The 23,457-nt window shown below is 41.8% G+C and overlaps 1 protein-coding gene across 2 annotated transcripts in view; it reads right to left on the reverse strand.

The window, feature by feature from the left end:
- Positions 1 to 13,502: 13,502 nt before the first annotated feature.
- Positions 13,503 to 23,457, reverse strand: part of pias1b (protein inhibitor of activated STAT, 1b) — a 136,424-nt gene continuing 126,469 nt past the window's right edge. For both annotated transcript variants that reach the window (XM_078530070.1, XM_078530071.1), the window contains exons 11-14: positions 21,435 to 21,597; positions 19,397 to 19,536; positions 18,091 to 18,128; positions 13,503 to 16,636 (exon numbers count right to left, since the gene is read on the reverse strand). In XM_078530070.1, the coding sequence (XP_078386196.1) occupies positions 16,331 to 16,636; positions 18,091 to 18,128; positions 19,397 to 19,536; positions 21,435 to 21,597 (647 nt within the window). In that variant the 3' untranslated portion in view covers positions 13,503 to 16,330. The remainder of the gene's footprint in view (positions 16,637 to 18,090; positions 18,129 to 19,396; positions 19,537 to 21,434; positions 21,598 to 23,457) is intronic.

The following is a 23,457-nucleotide window of genomic DNA, read 5'->3' on the forward strand; positions in this document are numbered from 1 at the left end:
TAAGATCCTGAGGGGTCTTGACAGGGTTGATGTGGAGAGGATGTTTCCTCTTGTGGGAGAATCTAGAAGCAGGGGTCACTCATTTAAGACAGAAATTAGGAGATTTTTTTTTCTCTCAGAGGTTTGAGTGTCTTTGGAACTCTCTTCCTCAAAAGGCAGTGGAAGCAGAGTCTTTGAATATCTTTAAGGCAGAGCTAGATAGACTCTTGATAAGCAAGGGGGTGAAAAGTTATCAGGGGTAGGCAGGAATGTGGAGTTGAAGTTACAATCAGATCAGCCATGATCTTATTGAATGGCAGGGCAGCCTTGAGGGGCTGAGTGGCCTACTCCTGTTCCTAATTCATATGTTTGTATGTCACCCTCCAGGATCGAGCTCCAGAAATTGAGGATTAATGTCCAGACACAGATGGGATCAATCCCAGAGAAGACCATAGGAGCATTAAAAATATACTTGAAAATATTCCTTAAATGCTTCTGTTTATTAGTTATAAAAATATTGGAGATGGAATAATAATACTGGCAGTCTCTCGGACTGAGGATGACACAGTGGCCACTGAATCCTAGGGCGAGAGGAAAAAAGGAGGGAAAGGCTTTTAGAGATGGGGTGAAATCAGTGCAAGGTAAAGGAGGTAGAAAAGGGAAAGTAAAAGGATAAGGGAGAATCAGCATTAAAAAAAATCCAAAATCCATATTCCATTTTGGCAGTCAGTCATGAGTCAGTCAGTCCTTGGTCAATGAGGGATTGTGTGCTTTCTTGAGCTTTCTTCTTGCTCTCGCATCTTCAGCCTTCATCATCCAACCTGCTTCAATACCAACTACACGATGAAATAAAGGGCTGTTTGACAGTCAGTGAACCAGCTAATTGAGTAATGAAGTCTTTTTCATCTCCAATTGGCTGAGGGAAGGTGGATCATGTGATGATGGACACGTCCAGTGCCCAATGGCAAGGGTATGGGGCAGCTCATGGGCTGGAAACCTTCAGGAACGTGTTTAACTGGAGTTGGGAATCCTACTATAGCACCTTCAACACAGTAAAATGTCCCATGGTGCTGCACGGGAGAGAAATCTAACAAAAAAAAACTGAAGCAAGAGAGATATTATGACAGTTAATCAAAAGTTCAACCAAAGAGGGGGGTTTGAAGGAAGTTCTAAGAAGAGAGGTGGAGATGCTTGGGGTAGGAATTCCAGAACTTACAGCCACAGCAGCTGAAGATACTCAACATGACAGGAAAATGAAGCTGAATCTGACTCTCTGTAGGATCAAAAATATTTTTTTGCTGAAGGCACTAATTAGGGTACTTTTCTCAAGTGGTCACTCTCCAATTGTGAGCGCAGATAGTGAGTGTCACTACTGGTCTATGGAAGGGTTGGATAAAGTGGACTTGGCACTCAAATCTGATCCCACCTCACACAACATCCAACAGGAGTTGCTGGCTGGTCATCAGGAACAGGAAGCCAGGCTGATTTTGCCCCACCCCTGACCCAACCAAGGAGCAGCAGGAACTGTTATTGCATAAGATAATTAATCATCCATTCATGTGGCAGAGCCAAGGCAAAGATCAACAAGGTCAGCTGCAGAGTTTTGGTACTCTAGCCCTCTCTCAAGGAAAATCCTTTGACCCGTTTCCACTGTCTGGGAATATATCCTGAAGCAGTCAGTCTGCCAGGGTGTTCCAGGCCCCAGCTGGTTAGAGTGAGAACATGCAATTCAACACATTCTCCAAGACTAACTATGGCTGGAGCCGCACAAGACAGTTTCCTGCACCTGGATTTCTTCCATCAACAACGACTACTGCAAGAACAGTGTGGTTGGACTGATATTATCTGGCTTCAGCTTCCTGATGGAAGTGGAGGCAGGACATTCCAGGAAGCAGGCATTGGCTCAATGGTTAGCATTTATGCTCTGAATCAAAAGGTTGCAGGTTTAAGTCTCACTTCAGAGACTTAAGCTAATAATCCAGACTGACACTCCCAGTACACTACTGGAGGAATGCAGATGGCCGTTGGTGCTGAGTTTGAGCAGCCCTCTTAGGTCGATATAAAAGATCGCCTGGCGCTACTTCTAAAAGCAGCGGACTGGTGTCATCGTCAATACTTAGCCCTCAAACAGCATGACTAAAGCCAGGTTATCTGGTCATTATCATGTTGCTGTTTGTGGGAGCTTGCTGTGTGCAAGTTAGTTGCTGCATTTCACACAATTGTGATTACACTTCAAAAGTGCTTTGATGTAAAGCGCTTTGTGGCACTATGAGGTCATGAAGGCAGTATATAAATGCAAGCCAGTCTTTTTTCCCTCTTGGTCTGTTAACACTCTGCTTGGGATGGACAGCCGAACGGGTTTGGTGTTCTGAGAGCGGCAAACTGCCATCCATGGCGCTGCTAGTGAACCTGCATTCTTATTTTCGGATTGTGCAAGTGCTGGTCATCATTGCATTAGTATCTGCAACAAATCATTAGACTGGAAACCCAGACTCTCTTCTCCAACTTATCCTCCTGCGATTTGAATTGGCAAATAGGGAACAGTCCTACAATTTTTTTTTTACATCCTGCAAAAGAAACAGGTGGAGCGAGGGATGAGACTTTTCCTCTGTCTCTCTCTAAAAATAGCTGAAGCACAAGCAACCAAAAGGCAGCTATTTTAGGCACCAAAGTACTGCGTGCGCGCACACAGCTTTCTGGCCTCTAAGATGAACTGCTGTGAAATGCACCAGCTGTGTTATTATATAGATCTGTCTGGGGCCCTGCTTCCCTTTCTTTGGTTGCCACTCTAATCTCATGCCAATGATTCCTGTGGCCTGGGGGTATTTTTACACACAGACAGTTAGCAAACCTACACAAACACACTGACCCTTCATCCTGGTCATAACAACAACTTATATTTATATCATCTTTAATGTAATAAAATGTCCCCAAGATGCTTCACTGGAGAATTATAAAGAATATGACAATGAGCAACGTAAAGAGATAGGTCAGATGACCAACAGAAATAGGGTTTAAGAAGTGTCTTAAAGGAAGAAATTGAGGTAGAGGGGCAGAGAGGTGTTTGAAGGGTAATCCAGAGCCTAAGGCTTAGGCAACTGAAGGCACAGCCACCCATTTTGGAGCCATTAAAAGTGGGGATGTTTGAGGGGGCCAGAATTAAAGATAAGCAGATATCTCAGAGGGTTGTGGAGCTGGAAGAGATTATATAGATAAGAGGGATGAGGCCATGGAGAGATTCGAAAACAAGTATGAGAATTTTATCCAAGAACAGAAAATGTTGGCAAAACTCAACAGGCCAGGCAGCATCTGTGGATAGTCAACTGAAACAGAACTTCTGATGATAGGTCATCGACTTGTAACAGAACTGTTTCTCTCCACAGATGCTGCCTGACCTGAGATTTTCCAGCAATGTTGTTCTTATTTCAGATTTCTAGCATCCACAGCAGTTTTTTTATTTTAATGAGAATTTAAAAGTCAATCAAGATGTCACTTGGCTGGGAACCAATGTAGGCTAGCGAGCACAGGGATTTTAGGGGATAGGGATTTGGTGCAAGTTGTTAGGAAATAGAGACAGTTTTAAGTTAGTTATATTGGTATTTGTAGATGTTAGGAATGAGTTTTAGCTTTAAAGTTTAAGTTTAATTTGAACTTCTGTATCTGCTAAGAAAGGCCAAATGGAATTTTAGTTTTATTTTAAAAAGGTGCCTGCATTTCTAATGAGGCTTTTTTGACATAGTCATAGAGGTCTACAGCACAGAAAAAGGCCCTTCGGTCCATCGGGTCTGCACCAGTGAAACAAGTACCTAACCACTGTAATCCTATTTTCCAGCACAAGACCCATAGCCTTGTGTGCCATAGCATCGCAAATGCACATCCAAATACTTCTTAAATGTTATGAGGGCTTCTGCCTCTACCACTCTTTCAGGCAGTGAATTCCAGATTCCCACCACCCCCTGGGTGAAAAAATTCATCCTCACATCCCCTCTAAACCTCCTGCCCCTTACCTTAAATCAATGCCCCCTGGTTATTGATCCCTCCACCAAGGGGAAAAGTTCCTTCCTGTCTACCCTATCTATGCCCCTCATAATTTTATACACCTCAATCATGTGCCCCCTCAATCTCCTCTGCTCCAGGGAAAATAACCCCAGTCTATCCAATCTCTCCTCATAACTAAAACTCTCCAGGCCAGGCAACACCCTGGTAAATCTCCTCTGCACTCTCTCCAGTGCAATCACATCCTTCCTATAATGCAGATTCCAGAACTGCATGCAATACTCCAGCTGTGGCTTAATCAGCATTTTATGCAGTTCCAGCATAACCTCCCTTATATTCTATGCCTCAGCTAATAAAGGCAAGTATCCCATAAGCCTTCTTAACCACCTTATCTACCTGTCCCGCTACCTTAACGGACTGGTGGACATGCACACCAAGGTCTCTCTGATCCTCGGTACTTCCCAGGGTCCTACCATTCAACGTGTATTCCTGTGCCTTGTTTGTCCTGCCCAAGTGTATCACCTCACACTTATCCAGATTAAATTCCATTTGCCACTGATCAGTCCATCTGACCATCCTGTCTATATCCTCCTGTAATCTAAGGCTACCCTTCTCACTATTTACCACCCCACCAATTTTCATTTCATCTGCGAACTTACTGATCAACCCTCCTACATTCAAGTCTAAATTGTTTATATATACCACAAACAGCAAAGGACCCAACACCAATCCCTGTGGAACCTCACTGGACACAGGCATCCAGTCACAAAAACACCCCTCGACCATCACCCTCTGCTTCCTGCCACTCAGCCAATTATGGATCCAATTTGCCAAATTGCCTTGGATCCCATGGGCTCTTATCTTCATTATCAGTCTCCCATGCGGGACCTTATCAAAAGCCTTGCTGAAATCGAAGTAGACTACGTCAAATGCATTGCCCTCATCTACACACCTGGTCACCTCTTCGAAAAATTCAATCAAATTGGTCAGACATGACCTCCCCTTGACAAAACCATGCTGACTGTCCTTGATTAACCCCTGCCTCTCCAAATGTAGATTAATTCTGTCCCTCAGAATTGCTTCCAATAGTTTCATCACCACTGAGGTTAGACTGACTGGCCTATAGTTCCCTGGTTTATCCCATCCTCCCTTCTTGAATAACAGTATCACACTGGCTGTCCTCCAGTCCTCTGGCACCTCTCCTGTGGCCAGAGAGGTATTGAAAATTATTGCCAGTGCCCCTATCATCTCCTCCCTTGCCTCACTCAACAGCCTGGGATACATTTCATCCGGGCCTGGAGATTTATCTACTTTTAAGCCTGCCAGGCCACTTAGAACTTCCTCTCTTTCTATGCTAATTTCTTCAATTATATCACAGTCCTTCTGCCTGATTTCCATACCCACGTCGTCCCTCTCACTTGTGAACACCACACAAAGTATTCTATTAGAACCCTACCTACGTCTTCTGGCTCCACACACAAATTACCACTATGGTCCTTAATGGGCTTTTTCCCTAGTTATCCTCTTACTCTTAATGTACTTGTAAAATTACTTTGGATTTTCCTTTATTTTACCTGCCAATGTTTTTTCATGCCCTCTTTGTGCACTCCTAATTTCCTTTTTAAGTTCCCCCCTATACATTCTATACTCCTCTAGGGCTTCTGCTAGTTTGAGCCCTCAGTATCTGCCATAGGCCTCCCTTTTTCTCTTTAACCAACCCTGTGTATCCCTCGACATCCAGGGTTCCCTGGATTTGTTGGTCCCACCCTTTGTCTTTACTGGAATATGTTGGCACTGTACTTTCCCTTATTTCCTTCTTGAATGAGTCCCACTCCTCTGACGCAGATTTACCTAAAAGTAGCTGCTCCCAGTCCACTCTGACCAAATCATATCTGAGCTTATTAAAATAGGCCTTCCCCCAATTTAGAACTCTGATTTCTGGCCCATCCTTGTCCTTTTCCATAACAACCTTGAATCTAACGGAGTAATGATCACTATCTGCAAAAGGCTCCCCCACTGATACCTCTACCACTTGCCCGGCTTCATTCCCTAAAATTAAGTCCAGGTCTGCCCCCCCTTTCTTGTAGGACCTTCTATGTACTGGATTAAAAAGCTCTCTTGGGTGTATTTTAAGAATTCCACTCCCTCTAAGCCTATCACACTATGGCTAACCCAGTTAGTGTTGGGGAAGTTGAAATCCCCCCACTATTACTACCCTATTATTTTTACACTTGTCTGAAATTTGCCTGCATATCTGCTTTTCTATTTCTCTCTGACTGTTTGGGGGCCTATAATACACTCCCAGCAATGTGATTGCTCCATTTTTGTTTTTAAGTTCTACCCATATGGCTTCCGTTGAGGAGCCTTCTAAGATGTCATCCCTCCTTACTGCTGTAATTGATCCCTTGATCAATATTGCGATACCCCCTCCTCTTTTACCTCCTTCTCTGTCTTGCCTGAAGACCCTATATTCTGGAATATTGAGCTGCCAATCATGGCCCTCTCTCAACCATGTCTCTGTGGCAGCAATGACATCATACTTCCACGTGTTAATTTGTGCCCTCAACTCATCTGCCTTATTCGTCAGACTCCTTGCATTAAAGTAAATACCATCCAACCTTGCCAAACTCCCTTGTGCCTTAACTGGCCTATAATTTCTATGCCTTCCAGACTCACTTGCTCTCTCTTCTAATTTCGGCTGTGCATCTCCCCCGCCACCACCAACCTTGGTGAACCTCCTCTCAGGATCCCATCCCCCTGCCAAGTTAGTTTAAACCCTCCCCAACAGCACTAGCAAACCTCCCCGCAAGGGTGTTGGTCCCATTCCGGTTCAGGTGCAACCCGTCCACCTTGTACAGGTCCCAATGTCCCAGAAATCTAAAGCCCTCCCTCCTGCACCATCTCTCCAACCACGCATCCATCTGGACTAACCTCTTATTTCTATACTCACTAGCACCTGGCACCGGAAGTAATCCAGAGGTGACTACCTTTGAGATTCTGTTTTTTAATCTGTTTCCTAGCTCCCTAAATTCTGCTTGCAGGACCTCATCTCTCTTTCTACCTATGTCGTTGGTACCAATACGTACCACGATCTCTGTCTGTTTGCCCTCCCCCTTTAGAATGCCCTGCAGCCATCCAGTGACATCCTTGACCCTGGCACCAGGGAGGCAACATACCATTCTGGAGTCACGTTTACGGCCGCAGAAACGCCTGTCTGTTCCCCTTACTATCGAGTCTCCTATCACTATTGCTCGTCCCCTCTTTTTCCTCCCCCCCTGTGCAGCTGAGCCACTCAGTGCCATGAGCATGGCTGCACTCCCGAGGAACCGTCACTCTCACTGTTTTCCAACACAGAAAAACGGTTCTCGAGTGAGATGCACCCTGGGGATTTCCTAACTACCTGTCTGACATCTTTCTCATGACTGATGGTCACCCATTCCCTCTCTGTCTGCACTTCCGTAAGCTGTGGGGTGAACACGTCTGAAAACTTGCTATCCACGAAACTCTCAGCCTCGTGGATGCACCTCAGTGCCTGCAGCTGCCGCTCAAGCTCCAAAACTCAGAGCTCAAGTAGCTGCGGAGGTGGCACGTCCTGCACACGTGGTCGGTCAGAGCGCAAGGAGTGTCTAGGACTTCCCACATGTTGCAGGCGGTACATAACACGGGACTGAGCTGCCCTGCCACGCCTCTAGTTGAAAAAAACCCTTTACATTAAGTTAAATACTGTAAAAAAAAGTTAAATTATTTATGTATTTTAAATAAAAACTAGAACCCTTACCTTTTCTTAGCTTAATCGATTTTAAACTGGGGAAAAACACTTACCCACTACTCAACCAATCAGCTCTCACCTTTGTGCTGACGTCACTTTTTGAAGCTTCCCCGCACTCACGCTGGTTCTGATCTCTCCGTCATTCTCTCGCATTGTCTTGTGATGTCACTCTTGTTATTTTCAACAAGTACTGACTGCAGGACACTCTTCCCAGACTGCTTCACCGCGATGCTGACTGCAGGACACTCTTCCCAGTGACTGTTGCAGAGAAGGTAAACAAAGAGAGGAAGAATTGGGCTGTTGGCTAGCAACAGGAGTGGAGAGACGCAGGTCTGTCCCACAGACGCACACAGAAAACTAAAGAAACAGCAACTTTAAGTTCAGTTTGAAGCCAAGACTCCAGAGAGACTGGACACTGGGAGAGGGAGCAGCAGATTCTAAAAAGAACCAAAAGGTCCCAAGACCAAAGGAGTGAGGCAGAAACAGGGGAAGTCCCAAGCGGACCTTCTAGTCAGAGGGAGGACAGGAACCTGGAAATGGTCCTGTTATTGAAGTTAAGAGTGAGAGGCAGAAAGGCTCCAAGCTTCAGATTTAAAGATATAAAAGCTGCAGAAAACATATTTAAAGCAAGAACAGCTTGCAAGAGGCAAGAAGGTCCAAAGAAACAACTGAAGGTCTGTAACTTTTGCAATGGGCATGTGAAACAGTGGCATACTGTTGACAGCTGAGAGTGCATGTAAGACAGCTTGAATGCATGTGGTGACCCAGGGAAGAGGAAGGTCAAAAAGAGAGTTCGAAACCCTGGAGGTGAACCTTTGCGGAAGGCGTCTGAAAGTGTGGGAGAAGATTTCAAAGCAAGTCCTTGGAGATTGGAAACCCTTGTGTGAAAGACAAAGCGCAGCAAGACCGGTTGGCTCATAGTGTGACAAGCATCCAGTGGGGGTGTTGAGGAGAGATTCATAGCATCTAGTTGAGGTGACATCTGTCACTTGGTTTCAGAGTGTGGTGGGTCTGACCACAGGTCGCCATAGATGTACAAAGGCTGGGTACTTACTGTAAACATTGAAGTATAAGATAGTGCTTGTAATTTGTTATCCTTACAAATCTGTATATATCTGTAAAGGTATAGTTATGGGTGAAGGAGTATTGTAATATAGTACATCTTTTCCTGTTTAATAAATGTTTTATTCTTTTGTTAAATGTTCATTAGCTGACTACGGTAACTCTCCAGTAGCCCCTCTCCACGTATCTAAACAAACAAATAAAAGTTATTATCTATCCAGCTGGGTTCCATTCTGGGATCAGGCTTGTCTAGGGGTAATCTCAGCTGGGATCATAAAGTTGAGACAAGGGCAGCAGAGTTTTGGATGTCCTCAAGTTTACTGGAAGATCAGCCAGCCGTGTGTTTGAATATTCAGATCTGGGGGTAACAAAGCCAGGGACAAGGGGGGAATATGGAGGCATGTTGGACAAGGCTGAGGCATACAGGTCAAAAACACAACAGGATCATCCCCCGCTTTGTGCTAAATTAGTTGATTGGAAGACTAAGTACATAATCTTGGCTGACACTCAAGTGCAGTGCTGAGGAGGTGTTAAACTGAGGTGGTGCCTCGGAGGTGTTAAACTGATGTCATGCCTGCCCTCTCAACTGGGCATAAAGATCCAATTGAATGGATGTGTCCATGCCAATACTTATACCTCAACCAACATCACTAAAACAGATGATCTTATTGCTGTTTGTGGGAGCTTGCTACATTACAATAATGACTACAGGCCAGAAGTACAGCTTGCCATTGTATAGCACTTTGGGTTATTCTGAGGTTCTGAAAGCTGCTATGAAAATGCAAATCTTTCTTTAACACTAATCTGTCTGCCCTAAAGACAAGAAAATCCATCTGGATTTCCAATCCCGGTTGCTACCCAGTGGTTCCCTATTGGAAAGTACATGAGAAGACAGGGTGAGGAACAAGGTTAAACTTGCCTGTAGTGATCCTTGAATCTAATAGTTTGCCATCCTTCAATTGAAAAGGCTCATGTGCAAATAAAGGGCACTTGAAAAGTAGTGCAGGGTCCCCACTACCTGTGTAATGGTACAGCAAAATTTGCAGAAGGTTAAAGGGGGAAATTCTTTGTGGCGATAAAATTAAAATTACAGAAGGGAAAGGTGGAAGGAAGAATGAGATTGAAAATACATTTAAAACAAAGCTTTGCAGACCATCATTGGTTGCCAATGGTTTCACTTCCTATGGTGTTGTTATACCAGTCCAGGGATTTATGCACATCAGCCAGGCTGGATGTTTACTGCAAGTAAATGAATGTGTTTAAGGAAACCCAGCATTGCACTTAAGCTGATGAATGGTGCAATAACATTTATCAGCTTGTGAAGCTTTAATCTAATTTTTCAAGTCATGAGCCAGAAACGTGAAATTAAACCAACATGAACTATTTATAAGGTTGTTATCCCAAGTTAAAAAGGGCTCACGGTTGACAAAGCATTAGTATAAAGTTTGTTTTATTTTGTGGTCCTTATCTGAACTACAGTTTCAGATTACACTGCCCAACATTCCTCCCTCAGAAAACTATGATCCAAAACAGATTAATCTCATTGCAGTTTCAGGAACATTGTTGTGAGAAAATCGGTTGCCTCATTTAACTACATTAGGATATGACAAACTCTCCCTCTCTATTACACCCTGGCAATCACATCTTTTCATTCTCTTCCAACTTTCTAATTTTTCCTCTGGTCCCAAAGAAATCCCAAGAAATCATTCCTCATTTGAGAGCCTCGACAGCCAAGGCCAACAGACGTGATCAAGCAAAATTTGACACCGAGCTACATAAAGAGATATTAGGCCAGATGACCAAAAACTTGGTCAAAGTGGTGTTCCGGAACGCCCTAAAGGAGACAAACAAGGTAGAGAGGCGGAGAGGTTTAGGGAGAGAATTGAAGAGGTGAAGGCCTTGGCAATTGGCCGCTAACAGTGGAGCAAATGGAATGGGTGGTTGCACAACAGGCCAGAGTTAGAGTAGCACAGAGATCTCGGAGGATTGTGGAGCTGTCAGATTTTATGGAGATCAGGAGGGGCAATGCCTTGGAGGGATCTGAAAACAAGGATGAGAATTGTTTAATCGAGGCATTGCTTAAGGCTAATCGTAGCACCCCACCATTACTCAGCTGAGCTCAGCTAACTCAGGAGAGTAGAGTTTTGATCTGGGATCTTTCTGGTCTGAACAGCAGGACTGGCAGCATCTGTGGAGAGAGAAACAGAGTTAACATTTCAGGTTGACGACCTTATTTACTGGATGGATTTGCCATTAGGGAACCTTAATATATCGAAGTTTTTAACTAAAAAGGGACATTAAATTATGACACACAACTATACAAGGGGCAACTCTTTGTATAAAAAAAATCCTCCTCTCAGTGAAAGTGCATCTTAAAACATTGGCCATCCAGAATCTAAAAGGGCAAAACAGTCTCTCCATCACTGAGTAATAAACCCACCAAGAAATGTTATTCTAAATGAAATACAGCCAGAGGAAACAACTAAAGCCCATCTGACTAAGGCAGAGAAAGTGTCTATATGCACAGTACCAAACAATGCTCATGCCTGCAGGCAGGTCTGGAGTTTTGAGTTAACAATGCACATAGCGGACATCACATCACATTCTCCAGAGGGGATTCACGAGTGTAGTCTTCAATTGGCAGTTTCATGGACTTAACTCTTTCAGTACTTTTATCTTTGCTGGCTCACATATTTAAAAAAATAGAAATGGGTGCAAAAGTTTAGTAATTATGATACTGAACAAAGGCTGTCAATTCAAAACCTAGCGCGACAGATGGCAAAGCTGACTTCAATGCATCTGATAAATTGTGGAAAAGAACCAGAAAAATAAACCAACTAAGGTAACCCAGGGAAAGAAAACTGCTATACCTAACCAGTCTTGGTTACATGTGAATCCAACCAGACTTTAGGCGAAGATAAAAACAAAAAGCTAAAAGCTACTGCGGATGCTGGAAATCCACTTTAGGCGGTTAACTCAATGTCCTCAGGGCAACCAAACTGCGCAATAATTACTGCTCTGACAGTGTCATCCTAACCCAAGAACAAATTTTAAATTAGAATTGTTGGAGATTCCCCTAATGCCTCAGTCGGTAAAACAAATGTGCAACTAAGTAACTAACTAACAGAGGGAGTGCAATGTAGATTTACCAGAATGATACCTAGACTCCAAGAATTAAGCTACGAGGAAAGATATTTAAAAATTGGGTTATAGTCCCCTGGCATTTAGAAGGTTATGGGGTGATTGTGTCAAAGTTTACAAAATATTAAGAGGAATGGACAGGGTAGATCGAGAGAAACTATTTCTATTGGTTGGGTAATCTAGGACTCAGAGGCATCGTCAAAATATTAGAGCCAGACCTTTCAGGAATGAAATTAGGAATCACTCCTAAACACAAAGGGTGGAAGAAGTTTGGAACTCTTTTCCACAAATGGCAATTGATGCTAAATCAATTGTTGATTTTAAAATGATTTTGATAGGTTTTTGTTATCCAAAAGCATTAAGGGATATGGGGAAGAGGCAGGTATATGAAGTTAGGTCGCAGATCAGTATGATTTCCTTGAATGGTGGAACAGGCTAAACGACCAACTCATGTCCTTATAATCCTACTAACCAGGAAGGACTCACATTCAACCCTCAACTCCTCCTGAAATAGGTGATCTCTGCTTAAGCTGGAAGAAAAACAAAGGTCAGCAGCCATGTTTCCTACTCGCGATCACTACCCAGTAAATCCTCACTGGAAAGGTTGTATGCTTAAATTTCTGGAGAGGAGAACTATAATGCCTCATGCAGTTGAACAACCAGCATGTTCTATCCAGTCCCTGGGTACCTGCAAAAAAGTACCAAGCCCTTCAGTTGAGGGAGGCAAAACTGAAGATTTTAAAATAGATCTGTTAGTTATGTGCAAACCCTTGAATTCATTTGTACGTGTTTGTGTATCATATTAGTGGACTATACAAGAAATCATGAGTAGACATACTACCCCATGCCCTAATTAAAATGTCCTTCCCTTTGATGAACCAATCAGGCTGTGGTTTTACAATTGAATCATCAGGGAACTTAGCACGGCTTAACAGGAAAAACAACGATAGCCTAGTATAATATGCACTATTAGGGCTGGAAAGACAGTGCATTATCTATGTTGCAGGCTAGGATTTGGCAAAGATAAAGACAGAAGTGTCATGTTTGGCACAGATGTAGAATTGCTCTGTCAGTTAATAAGCCACACAGATGCATACAAGATAACATCTTAAGCGTTGATTCCCACATGCTAAACAGCCTCATTGAACCTCAAATTATCAACTAAAACCTTATCCGATTTGTCATCTTACTTCAGACGTACAACCACATGCAGATAAACCTCAATGATGTCAGTACAAGATGATTTAACTTCCTTTTCAGGTTCTGTACCACCTCAACCAGCCTTCCCTGCCCAATAATATCACTAATGTGGTCAGTGATGTTAACTGGGTTGATTTCTTCACTACCTAAAGCATAGATGGCAAAGCATGACTGTCCAGTTGGTGAGATGACCTTAAATCATCACCTTTTCTATTTGTGCTATTTACCTATGGGTATAGCTGAGGCCAAATACCACAATCTCAATATTTGTTTTGTTAAAAGTAGTTCCAAACCAGCTTAAAAAAAGGAAACAGCACAAGCTGAAGTTGGAAAGGAGAAGACCCAATTCTACTGCTGGGAACGTTTTGCTTTTTTATTACATCTAAAAGATCTCTACATTAACAGGTAACATTCATTAGGTAAACAATTTCTTTCAATGCATGAAATAAATATTTTCACGTGGTACTTTATACAAACTGACACTGGTCTACTATACTCAATTATTTAAAAAAAAAGCCATTTCTCTGGTTTGGCATGCGGTCACAGAAACCAGCATTGTGAAAGATTTAAGGCAGTAAAATTATTAGAGTTGTCTTTGACACCTTTGGAGAGAAGTGATCACAGAATTTACAAATTCGTAGAAGAGATGGAGTTTCCATGCTTGTGAGAATCCGATTTACAGTGACACTTCCAGTGTAAATAGACTCTCAACACAGCACACTCCTGGATCACCCCACAATACATATCTGGTAAGTAAATAATGCTGTGTACAAGCTGGCTTATTCCTTTAAGGAAAATATACCCTTCACTTGGCAAAATGCAGCACATTACCTGAAAGATCCAGCCATGCAAGATACATTTTACTCCAGATGGACCCATAATCAGATTAAAGCATAACTTGGATCCAAGTATTGTCTTCCGATGAACCAAGCCCACTTTGCATTAAGCCTGGTTAAAACTGGAGTTCATGAAACAAGTAGAACACTAGAAATAAAATCTTGATTAAAGCATAAAGCATCTTCCCACTGGTTCAACATCCAGCCAGTCTATTGCCAGACTAGAGCTGTAACAGTTGTGCATTTTTATAATCCAGACAACTTCCTTGAGTATTTCCCACTGCATCATTTTCACTGAGTTGCTAAACAATTGACTCTTTGGACAGTGATACTGATCGGATTACATAATCTGAAATTACAAAACTCCCAGCTCAATTGGAACACCTCCTCCTCCACACAAGTAGTTGAATTTTCTAGAACTCAGTCCAACTGTACTTAAATTATTCATCCAATTTCATTCAGTAGCATCTTTTGGTTGCAACTTGTTATTTGTCAATTTTCTACCCATCTCTCAAAGGTATTCCTTCCTTGGTTGTTATGGTTCTACTGGGGCAGATCACCTTCCAGTGCCTTACCTAAGAGACCATTATTAGCCACTGTTTGTCTCCACAGTGAATGTCCACAGGTTACTTGAACTGTAGGGAATAAGAGGTCACAAATCATAGATAAATTGAATCCTGGTCTGATCCCATGTCCACGTGTGTATTTTAAGTAGGTATCACTGGACAGTAATCAGGAGTAGACTGTCTGTTCAATTCCAATTACAATACCCAAACAATGCCAAATTGAGATCTGTTAACAGCACAGCTAAGAAATTTAACTTGGAACTTTTTTGATCTGTATGGCTTAGTGCTACACTGGGTGGTCCTGTACTCAGATGGTGTCTCTTCAACATAACAATTCTAAACAGGGCACATACAAAAACCAGTCATCTCTCCGGTGTACTTGCATATGAATTGATTGAAACAATACACAACAGTAAGTGAGGAAGTGTATGACAAGGATCAAGATTTTTTTTCAAATTATTTTTTTCTTTTAGTACACTTAATAGTCCATCTATATTCCAACTACTTGTTTGCAAATCCTGCTCCATTACATTCAATGGTTTGAGACAAAGTTACCATCTGAATACATCTTGAGGGGAGAATCTGGAACATTCACCTAGAAAACAATCATTTTAGTTGGGCTAATATCACACATGGCAAGGATTTCAGTGCATTGAACAAGCAACATCAAATTATTGGAACATGAATTAAAGGAAAACCAAGGTCATGGAAGGGGCAGTATGGTTAATTGGTGTGCCAATAATACGCCATGAATCCCCAAATTCTGGCAGTTCAATTTCAACTGGGAAGAACACGAAGTGGACATTAGGGGCTTGCAACACTGGGCATCAGATACAGGGAGAGCTTTGCATACCCAATCTGGTGGTCTTCCTGGGAGGCTGGTTACAAAAGTTCAACAGCTGCTCAAGGAACATTGCACATGTACAAAGAGAAAATAACTTTTCATATATTAAAAAAATACACAATCATTCTGCAGTTAGAGCTTTTCAGGGGACATTGGAAGTAAAGTGAAGTACTGATTTTTTCTAAAATGTAAACCACAATGTGAAGTGTGACAGAAGAAGTGACTCCTCTCCATTATTAACTGAAACTTCCTTAATGCTTGAAAAATGCTACTTTGTAAAACGAAAGTGGAAGTGATGAGGAGATAGAAAATGTCGTGTCCCCCACCCCCCCAAAAAAAATTTACCAGAAATGGCCTTTTTTTTGTGGAAAAATTGTACGATACTGTGCATTCTCCAAAGCTACTTCCTGCAAATGCAGAGGGAATGATATGGGAAACAGTCAAGATACTTTACATAACTTAAAAGGTATAATAAAATTATTCTGCACAAAAAAAGAAAATACTATTGTTGTCAACCATTGACATCGCAGGTCTTTCTGAAAGAAAGAATATTCTACAGTGAAGTACAAGAATGAAAAATTCCTAATTCAAATAATGTCAACTGTGAAGGAAATAATGCCATTGAACAACAAATACAAAAAGTAATATCACAGAACAGACAAATACATCGTAAAAACTCTGCTTTCACAAAGTGAACTGAAATAACCTTAAAAGACAGACAGTTCGAATTTATATACAAAAGTTAACTGAAAATATAGTATTTTGTTCTCTGTACATGGTGTCTTTTTTTAAATTTTTTTTTGTTTATTTAAAAAAGGGTCTCTACACTTCTAAATTTGTTTTTAAAAGATGAAACAAACCAGATTTTCTTTTCCTCTTTCTGCCCCCAACCCCCCCACCAACCACACAAAAAGCATTATCTCCATTATTCCAAATCTCAGTCCAACGAAATAACATCTGGCATGGCGCCAAAGATGTTACCACTTTCCACACTGCTCCGGTTAGCCCCAGGATGTCCGAGATTTTCCCGCAAGCTGCTGGAGGAGACGAGACTGCTGTTGCTCCCGCTGCTGCTGCCGTTTGTTACCGCCAGCGTGTTCGCAGGTGCCGAGTTTGGCTGCTCCAAGAACATTTGCGAAGAGCCATATGGGAAGAATCGGTTGAGCGAGGAATGAATGAGGTCCTGATCCTCTGAAGCACTGGCTGCAGCAGCTGCAGCAGCGAGGAGGGAGGTGTTGTAATGCTATGGTAAAAGCAAGAACACAAGTGCACCGAACATTAATATCAGAATATTAATACTGCTTCTTGAGAGGCTTTGCAAGCTTATTAATTCTCCCACTGTCATCTCAGAGTCACCCTGGCTAATTATAACTCGCAAGTATTCAAATATTGACATTTATTATACTCTACGTCTGCATAAAAAAGCAGCTTCCTTTCATGAAACTTAAATTAAATACACTTAACCTTTCATGCACCTGAAACACTTAACAAAGCTCTTTGATACAAGCTGCAATGGTATTTGCATCTGTCACAAGATAGGCCGAGTTTCAAATATTTTCTTGAAGGTAGCCACTTTATATGTTCAGACTTACTCTATCCTGGATTTACAATTGTTCCTCACACAATGCCTTCCTCTGGTGCTATCCTTTCCTCACATTTCCTCCTCACTAAGACAGTGGACCTCTGGTAAAATATTTCTCTTTATTAATTCATGGGATATGGCAAAGCAAGCATTCATGGCTGAATGGTGAGCTGCCTTCTTCATTAGCAAAGTGGCTTGCTTGGCCATTTCAGAGGGCAGGAAAAAGTCTGTGCCTGGAGTCACACACAGAATGGGTAAGGAGAGAAGGTTTTCTTCCCTCAGGGACATCGGTGAACCAAACTGCTTTTTACGACAATCTGGTAGTTACATGGTCAACATTACTGATACTAATCTTTTATTCCATATTTATTTAACAAACTGAATTTAAGTTCCCCAAGCTGCCGTGATGAGATTTGAACCCATGTCTCTGGGTCAGTAGTCCAAGCTTCTGGATTACTAGTCCTATGACATAACCACTATGTGAAGCATTTTGTTGAAGTATGATGTAGCTTGAATCCTAAACTTATGTTTGGGGGAATCATCAATGGGAAACCAGGCTACAGTGCACAACTCCAAGCCTGCCTGCACTGCTTTCTAACTATAGCTTCCATGAAGTCCCAGTTGGTAAACAGATAATGCAACTCCCCACTGAACCATATGTAGCAGGGAGGTCCTAGTTTCATTCGCAACTCTGTGCATATTTCAGTCAAACTGGGGACAAATCACCTCTAAGTCCCTGAACTATATCTTGGAGGGACGAAAATTTAAGTCGGGCTCCTAATTGGTCCTGCAATTACATGTGCAGACCTCCGATCTGAATGCAATGCATCCTATGGCGGATCAAAATACTTTCTTATACTTGGGGTGACTGTCACAGGATGGAGCTGATTACGCATGCTCTGTCATCTCCTATTCCACATTTTGTTAGCATTCTCTTCACAAAGTCTTATTTGAGTTCAAATTCTAAAATTTTGCAACAAAAGGAAATAGATTTCCACTGACACATCACAATGCTCATGTAAAGACCTGATACAATCACATGCAAATCACTGACATTCATGACATAACACAGAAACAAGATTTCAATGGCTAAAGTGCCCAGAAGTGTTACATACCTGATTGTCCCCTTGTAAGAAGGGAAATAGGTCTAACCCTGTTCAAACAAGGGAAGAGGTAAAATATTAGAGCAAAACACACATGTGCCAAATATCTCAGAAAACTTTAATTGGCATAGACCCTATTGCCATCAGAATCTGGGCTTCACCTGTATCCCCATTGCTACAGGCCAAAGAACAAGGTCAAGTTTTTATATCTCTTTGCTTAGCCTGGGTGACTGTACAGCAATGCCCATGGGCCAGCTTCCCCACATTTACACTGTTAATAGCATCTTATCCTGACAGTATTTTGTACCCAGTCTATGGCTGTGCTATTGGGATAAGAAAGGTGGGTTTGGTAACACCAACATGTGGAGCTGTCTCACAAGTTCAGTCTTTCACAATTTGAACTAAACAAGTGACAGATGTGGCAGCACTTCTTTGACATAGAAAAAGCTGGTTAAAAGCATACTGAAAAATATGGCATCACTTACACGATTAGCATTTGTGCGCTTTTCAAGTGACCAATACTGTACAGAAGAGTTTTTACTGTATGTCTGTTGGTTGACTTGATATGGAGGGATAGAGATGAGATTACATTAGCCTACACACTCTACAAGGTCCCAGGTTTGCATCCCTAGTCTCTTGATTTACCTTTCTGCCGGAGGTGGCATTTAGGGTACTATATGGCTAACCTCAATACTGCCAAGCTTGGGAAGCAGTAAAGATAGATCATAAAGCTTCCCACCAGCCCCTCCGGTAAGAGGATCAGAGAAAAACGCAGATCAATTGAGGGCAGAACAGGAAATCGGGCAAGAACACAATCGGGCAGGACCAACACATGGTCCTGCTGTGATGATCTGCACAAAGAGCTCACCTACATCTAATATTTAGATTCGCGTGAAGAGTGGTGACTTGAGTGAAGCAAGCCGACAGCTGGGAACTCAAATAGACCCCCAGCCAGCGTCAGTGCCTCCAGAAGTGCATGGAGAAATGAGGATAATTCATGCAGGTATCAGATGTGCAGGAAGGAGGTCAAACAGCATATTTCAAAGAATCGCACCAGCTTCTAGTAATCACTCAGAAACTTAATCATCTTTTACACATTTTTTGACGACCACTTTTTTTTATTGTACTCCACGAGCTTTAGGGGATTCAGAGTGACAAAGACAAGTTAACACTGCTGATGTACCTTCTGGATTCATGATTGGATTGCTACTGATATTTTGACTAAATGGTATTGTTCCGTTCGTATTTTACAACACCTCAAATGAGTCATTTTCAGCAAAGCCACAGTTGAAGACACATCCTGCTGCAAGTAACTTACCTTGCAGTTCATACGGCAGAGTTGGTAAGTGGTATGAATGACGATAGTCTTGAAAAGGAGCAGAGATAAAGTTTGTATCCAGGGTCGGTATGCTTGGAGTTCTTGTTACTGGCGACGTCTGATGGTGGAGATTTAAAACCCTGTTTACAAGAAAGACTTTAGATGTTCAAGCCAATTCATTTTTAATTTAGCTGTAATAGATCAGAAAAAAGCAAGTATTTGATTTCTGGTTTCTGATGAATTAGGTGACGTCAACAAGGATGGTGTTCCTGCTTCAACACAAAAACAGAAACAGAAATACCTGGAAAAACTCAGCAGGTCTGGCAGCATCGGTGGAGAAGAGCACAGTTGACGTTTCGAGTCCTCATGACCCTTCAACGGAACTAAGTAAAAGTGGGAAAGGGGTGAAATATAAGCTGGTTTAAGGCAGGGGGCGGGGGCTCGGGTCTTGCCAGTAACCTATCCTCAGTGGAGGTTGGGTTGGGATCTGATCAACTTGGCCCCATTTAATACAGCCTAACAATCAACCATCCAGTAAAACAAAGCATGGTCACTTGGACAAAGCACCAAAGGTGGTTGTGGAAGTTATCAGTATGTCGATGTCTTCGGAAGCAGAGAAAAGGGTGGGTAGAGGAGCAGAAAACAGAGAAATGACAGAAAAACAAAATAATATTCAGGAAGTCATGAGTGAGGAGACAAGAGTGTGTGCTCCTGCCTTTGACGTAGAAATTTAACTACAACTCCACTAGTCCTATTGATTCATGGCCCAAGTGCAGTTTTGTGGCCAACGTAACTGATTAGAATGATCCCGTGGGAACCAACATTGATCCTTTTTCAGTCCACATGACAAAGGTTAAACTAGATAGCTAAAAAGCCAGATGGTTATTTGGATAATTTAAATGTTCTGACTTTAAACTGCAGTATCAACATGCACATATTAAGATTTGCACTGCAGTTAAATAGAAAAAAAAGTAGCATTTCCAGAGATTAGAGTCATAGAGATCTACAGAACAGAAAAAGGCCCTTCGGTCCATCGAGTCTGCACTGGTCAAACAAGTACCTAACTATTCTAATCCCATTTTCCAGCACTCGGGCCATGGCCTTGTATGCCATGGCATCACAAGTACATATCCAAATGTTATGAGGGTTTCTGCCTCTACCACCCTTTCAGGCAGTGAGTTCCAGATTCCCACCACCCTCTGGGTGAAAAAATTCATCCTCACATCCCCTCTAAACCTCCTGCCCCTTACCTTAAATCTATGTCCCCTGGTTATTGATCCCTCTACCAAGGGGAAAAGTTCCTTCCTGTCTACCCTATCTATGCCCCTCAAATCATGCCCCCCCACCCCCACCCCTTCAATCTCCTCTGCTCCAGGGAAAATAACCCCAGCCTATCCAATCTCTCCTCATAACTAAGATTTTAGTCACGCAATCACTGCCTAGATTTCCAATGAAGAGCAGCCATTTGGCAGGAAACAAGGTGCTTTGCTTTAGCACGAATAAGCACCCTCGCAAGAGATCAGAGAAAATTAAGTGAAGATATTAAGAAAATCAAGCGTTTTACAGAATATAACAGTCTTAGAGGTTGAAAATACATGACCATTACTGTCAACAATTAAGATTAGTATCCCGACAACCATTTTGCAATCTTGCTCTTTAAGTGAAGTAACAAGCTGCAACTGACATTTATATACTGCCTTTCACATTTGAAATGTCCCAAGGTGCTCTACAATTAGAAACTAGGCAAATGAAAGCAAGAGCAAAGAGTTTAAGATTTGTAAAGACTTTTGAAGGTAGAGAGAAAGAGAGAAAGTGAATCCTAGGCTGCAGGGGCATTTTGAATGCTGGACGTACCAAAGATCATGGTTTTGGAGGGACAAGCACATTTATTTTATTTTACATGTAATAACAGTTTTCAAATGGCCATGGATAGAGATTGCTTAAAGTCCATCAAATTGTGGATTTTTCTTTTGTTGTATCCAAGGTCACTGCAAACAGAAACAGCCTCACACCAAACTGATTCCAATCCAAAACTTACCCCTTGTTGATGGGCGGTGATGGAGAAGAGATTGAAGGGTACCGCTTTGCAGGAGGCTCCTCTTCCTCCTCTTCTGATGAACTGTCAAGTGTCAGATCAATCACTTCAACTTTTCTATTATCTTGAGATGAATGTCTGTGCTCAGACAAGCTTTTACAAGCACCTAATGAACAAGTAAACCAACAGTTTGTATTTTGGAGAAAAGCAAGGACACGTGTAAAACAGGCTCAATATCAGAAATTGGGGCATTCACTGGTGATTTTCATCTCTGGGCAGTTTCTTTCATACTTGGTCTCCTTCAGCAACAATTAATTTGTCCCTTAAACTAAGTTAAATGCACTTGCAAAACATACTAGGGGTTATTATTTAGCCTCCACTTGACAGAAGACAGGCAAACCTATTTTAAAGTTTCACTACCATTGAAATTTAAGAAACAATGCAACTTGTCGGGCATTGGGGGAACATGAGTTTTAAAAGTGGCTTAAAAGGTTTTTCTGCAGTATTAGTACCATTGCTGGGCTAGATTGTCTACATGGTTCCAAGCTGAAGGCCAAACTTTCAACAAGTTTACCCATGCGCTAAATACTAAGCAAGTACTGTGGCAGAGAAAAGTCAAGGTTGTCTTCTATATAGTTTGGTTGTACATTTTTGTATTATAATTAGTTAAAATAGTTTAATATTGCTTGTGCTTTATCTTATTCAATTGTAAACCTGACTCTATATTTAGCTTGTTTAGTAGCTGGTTTGCTTGTAGCAGTTTTTGTCTGCTAAAAGTATAAGGTGTATTTTACTAAATGAACCTGCAATGGTTAATTAAGACTGCGCTAAACTATAATACAGCTTTCCAATCTTGGTTGGTGCATTTTGATCCAGACACCATCCCCTAAGATTCACACAATAGACCTTTCCCGATATTGAAAGAGGCTCAATGTCACAGCCCGACTGTAATTCATCCTTTTCCAAAACTATACAACTCCTCACCTCCTTCATCCTTTGGTACCTCCAGCAATCAGGTATGGTAGCAGAATGGTTGTTACTGGAATAGTAATCCAAAGGTCTGGACTAATTGATCCAAAGACAGGAGTTCAAATCCTACCATGGCAGCTGGGAATTTTAAATTTAGTTAATTAAATTAATCTAGAGTAAAAATCTTGTATAATTAATGGTGACCATATAACTAACAAATTGTCATAAAACCCATCTGACCGTGCCTATATGTGACTCCATACCTACAGCAACGTGGCTAACTCTTATCTGTCCTCTGAAATGGCCGAACAAACTACTCAGTTGCATCAAACTGCTTTTGAAACTATTGAAGAATAAAGCCAGACAGACCACCTGGCATCTGCCTCAATAACAAGTACGGCCAAGGTGCATCCAGCCTAGCCTACCATTTATCTTCACCACATGGACTCCAGCAGTTCAAGGCAGTGGCTCACCACCACCTTCAAGGCCAATTAGGGATGGGCAATAAATGCTGCCAACACTTACATCTCAAACGAATAAACAAAAAAATCTACAGACTTCTAAATCTTAAACATGGTGTCACTAATGGCCATTTCCAATAACATTGTCTTTCTTTTTTTCCAACTTGTAGGTGACCTATATAAAGTTCTCTAACCCTTTACATAGTACATTCAATTAAATAAAAACCCTGCAGTCTGAAACTTCACTATTTCCACTTCATGATTCCATACATTTTCGAGTAGTGTACTGATTTTGCTAATGTTATACCTCAAAAAAAGTAGCTAGCATTCAGACAGCTGCAAAAGCAAATAGGACACTTGAGGTTTAATGACCATCATAACAAGCTGCCAAGGTTTACATTTGAGATATGAACTGTGTTGTTTTACCAGTTATAGCAGAAGGCAACAATTTGTGGTCAGAAATTGTTTTTCTTTACATAATGTTTCTAACAACTCCCAAACTGGATTGCAGAAGACATTTAGAATCAAAACCAATACTGCAGCCTGTTAAACACAAACAGAAATAAATGACTTTAATTGATTCTAGTGATTCCCCA

The sequence above is a fragment of the Cetorhinus maximus genome, chromosome 26 (assembly GCF_964194155.1).
Source record: "Cetorhinus maximus chromosome 26, sCetMax3.hap1.1, whole genome shotgun sequence".
NCBI lineage: Eukaryota > Metazoa > Chordata > Chondrichthyes > Lamniformes > Cetorhinidae > Cetorhinus > Cetorhinus maximus.